The sequence below is a fragment of the Elephantulus edwardii genome, unplaced genomic scaffold (assembly GCF_000299155.1).
Source record: "Elephantulus edwardii isolate Elephantulus edwardi_28Jun2011 unplaced genomic scaffold, EleEdw1.0 scaffold00167, whole genome shotgun sequence".
Taxonomy (NCBI): Eukaryota; Metazoa; Chordata; class Mammalia; order Macroscelidea; family Macroscelididae; genus Elephantulus; species Elephantulus edwardii.
The window spans coordinates 78,985-84,805 of NW_006399917.1; the positions used below are offsets into that span (position 1 = coordinate 78,985).

General features: G+C 38.6%; 1 protein-coding gene across 1 annotated transcript in view; it reads right to left on the reverse strand.

The window, feature by feature from the left end:
• N4BP2 (NEDD4 binding protein 2) overlaps nt 1–5,207 on the reverse strand; it is a 66,360-nt gene extending 61,153 nt beyond the window's left edge. Inside the window, exon 1 of the mRNA XM_006895417.1 lies at nt 4,982–5,207. Within this exon, the coding sequence (XP_006895479.1) occupies nt 4,982–5,207 (226 nt within the window). The remainder of the gene's footprint in view (nt 1–4,981) is intronic.
• Between the last annotated feature and the right edge of the window lie 614 nt (nt 5,208–5,821).

The window sequence follows — 5,821 nt, forward strand, 5'->3', positions numbered from 1 at the left end:
TCTGATGACTGCCTCTTGGTCCAAGTATAGGTTTCTCATTAGCACAATCAAATGTTATGGGATAAAAAAGTAGACCTGGTAGCACAATGGTCACATGCAAGGAGACCTGGTAGCACAGTGGTCACATGCTTGGCTGCTAAATGAAAGTTTAGCTATTCAAACCCATCAGCCACACCATGAATGATGTGGCAATCTTCTCTAACAAGGACTCACAGACTTGGAAACTTTGGGCAGTGGGTCTACTCTGTACAATAAGGTTATAAGTTATGATTGACTTGTGGCGGTAAGTTTGGTTTTAGGTTTACTACATACCAAACAAGTTCAAAGACAAAATAAGGTATACACTTTTAATTACCCTAAAAATCTTTGCTTTCTAGTGGGAGGCACTAAACAAAACTACATTAGGAGATAAATGCATTATAATGTAGTATGATAAAAGATTAACATGCATTTTCAATAGTGTCAAAATGCTATTGCAGCTTATAGGAAAGTAAGGAAAGATTTCGCATAAAATGTGAACTGAGATGGAAGAATATAAAGAAGGTTGTCAAAGGGCAAAAGGAAATCCAGTCATAACAGCAAAAAGTAGGTGTAAGGGGAAAAGAGAGAAATTAGTTGATATGTGGGCACATGATAGTAAGATAAATCAGAGAAAGAGCTAAAACTAGAATGGAAAATTGGGTGGAAAAGGGAGGGCGCTGCAGATCAGGTTAATAATAATTTTATTTTCTAAAAAACTTGAAGAGGACCGACCAGTAATAATACCCATGTATAAACTTCGGGCTAGATTATGCATATCACTTCACCAAATCCTCAAATACTACTGCGAAGTATAATGTGCTATCAAATAGATGAAGAAAAGAAAATTCAATGACTACACGAACTTTCTCCAAGTCACAAATACAGTGACAGAGTCAAGACTGAGATATCTGATTCCAATGCTGAGCTCTTTATACTTTGTCAGACACAGACGGGGAGTCATTTTTTTTTAAACTCAAGCATTTGAAATTTAGGCGTATTTTGAGGTATTTATCTTTTATGTTGTGTTTAGTTCTAAGAAAGTTAAATCTTGAAAAAAGAACAGGGTTTAGAGTAGCTCTGGGTGTGGAGAACACACTATCTTTCCTACTTGGTGGCTTTGACACTTAAAACTCTCAATTATAAGTCAATTTTCTCATTTGTAGTATGAGGAGGATAAAAATCCCTACCTTATACAGTTGGTGTGAGGATTAAGTAAACAAATCTATGAGAAAATATTGTGAACAAGACCTGGCACCAATTAAGCACCCAATTAATGTTCCCTTAAGAAGAAAAATGAAGGAGAAGGAAGGGGCTAAGCTGGCAGAAAAACTAGTTAGGGAATTAAAGTAACCACAAAGGGCAGAAGTCTTAAAGATGGGAGTGGGGAAGAAAATAAAGCTAAGAGAAGAGCCATTCCTATGGGGAAAATCTATAGGATTTACACAAAGAGCTCAAACAAAATAAAATAAACAGCATGTGACACAAACAAAAAAAAATGGCACCAGGTTCAAATAGGTTAAAAAAGATTAAGATATATCTCTGTATTACAAAAGGGTGTCTTGGTGGCCTAATGGATAAGGAGTTGAGCTCCCAACTTCAAAGGCAGGTGGTTGAGATCTACCAGCTGCTCCTCCAGAGAAAGATAAAATGATCTCTTCTCATGTTATATATAACCTCGAAAAATCCACTGGAGGGATTTCAACCAGACGACACTTAACAACAATTATATTACATGCTGTGGCTGACTCTGAGAAGAATGAGAATCCCAGAACGTTTGATTGTGCTTATGTGAAACCTATACTTGGACCAAGAGGCAGTTGTCAGAACAGAGCAAGGAGACACTGCATGGTTCAAATTTGGGAAGGGGGTCCGGCAGGGATGTATTTTGTCTCCATACCTTTTCAATCTGTATTCAGAACAGATCATCCGGGACGCTGGACTGCACGAGGAGAAATGTGGCATCAGGATTTGTGGAAGATTCATCAACAACCTGTGTTGTGCAGATGACACAACCCTGCTTGCTGAACCTGAGGGGGACCTGAAGCACTTGCTGCAGAAGAACTGCAGCCTTCAATATGGATTGAAGCTCAACATCAAGAAAACAAAGATTCTCACCACTGGGCCAGTTGGCAGCATCAGTATGGATGGTGAAGAGATTGAGATAGTTAACAGTTTTAGTTTGCTTGGCCCAATGGTCAACACTCTTGGTACCAGCAGCCAGGAAATCGAAAGACAAATTGCACTAGGAAAGTCAGCTGTGAGGCACCTCTCCAAAGTACTAAGGTGTACCTGATACAGGCTCTAGTCTTCACAATTGTGTATAATGCATCAGAGAGCTGGACAGTGACTAGGGATGATAGAGAATTGATGCCTTCGATCTGTGGTGCTGAAGAGTGTTGAATATACCATGGACTGCTAGAACAAACGGGTTTGTCCTGGAGAGGGTGAAGCCAGGCTGCTCCTTAGAGACAAGGATTCTGAAGCTTCGTAGACATACTTTGGGCATGTTGCAATAAGAGACCAGTCCTTGGAAAGGGACATCATATTTGGGAGAGTGGAGGGACAGCACAGGAGAGGAAACCCTCGATGAGATGGACTGATTCAGTGACTGGGTAATGGTAGTAGGTGTCTCAGAGACAATGAGGTTGCCACAGGACAGAGCAGGGTTTAGGGCTCCTGTACACAGGTCTGCTATGAGTCCCAAGCGACTCGACGGCACATAACAACAACAACATATTACAAATCCCGACACAGATGGCTCAAATATATTAAAATAATGATTTAAAAAATGCCTAAGTAAATAAATATTTTACATACAAACTAATGAACTAGTATGTACACACATGTCTACAGCCCATTTAATTTAAAAAAGTTAGCAAAATTATACTTTTCCTTCTACCAAAATCTTCCATGCTACAGAAAAAAAAAATCTGCTTCATAATACTGAAAAGCTACAATGAAAACTCATGTCTGTACAGGGCTGATGATACTGCAAATTGGTGCCATCTCTTTCAGTACAATTTGAAGAGGTCGCCTAGAGAGAAGGAACTTCACAGTCAAGCTAAAGGCTAGTGGTTCCAATCCTCTAGATGGCTGCAAGGGAGAAAAATGAGCAGTCTACAGACTCTGAAAACCCACAGGAGGGTCAGTTATAAATTAGTTCCAACACAATGGCATGTAATAACATAGCAACAACAGTAAAGAACAAAACTTCTAAAACTATGAAGCCAAAAGAAGGAGAAAAATATCCACATCAAGAAATTCTCTTAAACATTAATCCTTTGTGGAAAACTTACTTAGAGATAAATAAATCAGAACACAGTAGAATATTAGAAAATTGTTAAAATGCTGTTGCATAAGGTAAAGCAAAATATAAAATTTTACTGATACTATTTATACTACACAAAATTTAAAATATTTATGAGCAAGGTCTGAAAAAGATATTGTGGGAGGGAAAAGTACTTTTTAATTAGAATATGAATGTGATAATTTTTCCAACAATTTCTCATTGCTTTGTTAGTGTAAAAGCAACAAATACTCTTTAAAATTAGAAATTTAAAACTTTGAATCCACACTTAGAAAATTCTGAAACTATGATTTCTTAGAATTATCTGGACAGCAGACACTGAGTTTTCACAACACATCAGAAAACACAAAATGACTGAAATTTTAAATACATCACACATTACCAACACTTTCCAAATCTAGAATTTTACACTCATAAGCATCAACATTAAATTTACTCTTAGGGAGCTCTGGTGGCCTAGTGGCAAGAAGCTTCACTGCAATCTCAGAGGCATGCAGTTCAAATCCACCAGATGCTCTGCTGGAGAAGAGGCAATCTCCTCCTGTACCAGTCAGATCCAATTTGCTGGTACACACACAAAAAAATAATAAATTTTTTTTAAAAATTTACTCCTACAACCATCCTTGTGGGAACTGGACTCTTAACCCAAACCCTGTGCCTCTCTGGCCATTCAAATCCTCCAGTGACAATGATGGGTAATCTCCTTCCATGCAATTTATGGCCTCAGAAACCTGCTGGAGGGTCAGCTATGAGTCAGTTCAAAGTCGACAGCAATGGGAGTAAGTTCTGAGAACTCTGGTTAATAAACATACTTTTAAACAATTTGCTAATAACTTGCCATATCAAAGACTTTATACCATAGGAAAATATCAATTATAGAAAAAAAAATGTCTTATGAACTACATCGTTGGCTCTGTTGACATAAGCCAACCTTCTCTGGCAGTTTGAATGCCCCAGGGGCTCCAAGCGAGAAAAAGGACAGTTTTTCCCCATACGACGTTCCAGTCCTGACAACCTGCTGGAGGGTCAGTTAAGAGGCAGAACTGATCCAGCGGCAATGAGAGATGAGCTACATGCTATTCTTTTTGTCAGTCACAGTGAAGACAATGAAACCCTCAGAGGTTAGCCTACAAAGATAGAAAGCCAGCCCTTTGGGTTAACAGTTCAATTCGCTATAAACTACTCCACCAAAACTCCCTCAACCTCTTCTCCAGAAACTCCAAATTCACTGCCGTCAGGTCAAAACTGACTCACAGCTGGCCCTACAGGAAGTTTTTTCCTGTAAGGTGTACAGGAGGAGATTGTCCATCTTCTTCTCATGGAACCACTGATGGCATCAAATCACCAGAAAGGTACCTTCTCTGAATTAATAAATAGTGTGGACGATGCCACCATAGCTCCCTCATCCCACTCAAGAAAGGGGGTGGGAATAATGTGTGGAATGGAATGCAAACACCTGTAAATGCATCTTAAATTTTAAAGTATACATTTCCAACATCAGAAACCATGCTTTCTGTTCTTCTTCATTTCACCCATCATATCAAACTTACTACCTTACCAAGAAGACCTCAATACATGATGAATAAAGAAGAAATTAAAAGGCAGTTTGTTGTTCTCTAAAGATGCAAAGTATTCAGGTTAGATTTTTCTCACCTTTGAAATCACATTCAGAAAGTACCATATAGACTACATCAGGATCGAGAGTAGAAAACATCTCTGAAATACTGGTGACGAGGTTGTCCGGGTCAACTGGGATCTCCGGCTGGCGAGGAAGGGTAGTGGCTGGCTCCACATTACTAGCAACACGGGATACAACAACCTTCTGAGAGCCTGCAGTCTTTTGAGATAAACTTCCTCTGTTTTTCCTTCTCCTGGGCATCCTGACAGGCAAAAGTGAAAGTGTACCTCAAATAAAATGGGGTCTTGTATCACGCACAATCCAGCAGTAAGAGGACCTAAAATAGAAAGCAAGTAGACTATAATTACATTTTCATTGCTAACATCAGATGGTATCTTTCTTTAACTCAGAAAGTACCATAAACTTTGGCAGCAAACCCAAAAACCAGTCAGATTCACTCTCAAAAATGTTCTGCTTTTTGTCAGTACTGAACATGTGAACTCCACAACAGTGGATTTTTATTTTAAATTGGCAGCAGATTTTCCCAATGAAACACATAATTATTTCCTGACTGCTGCTTTCATTAGTTTTGATTGTTGACCCAAAGAAAATTAAATCCTTGACAACTTCAATCTTTTCTTTAACATGATGTTATTTACTGGTGCAGTTGAAAGGATTTCAGTTTTAAGCTTTTACATGTTATTTGGTATGAAATAAATGGTAGGTTATATTAGGGGTCAAGGAACACGTTACAACATTCTAGCTTTAAAAAAGTTCACTGGAACCCTCATTGCATACTCCTACGATAAAAATAATGCCCTAAAATATAATACTTTTAGAGGGTTGCAGAGTGGATTATATTTGGGGGTAGGGGG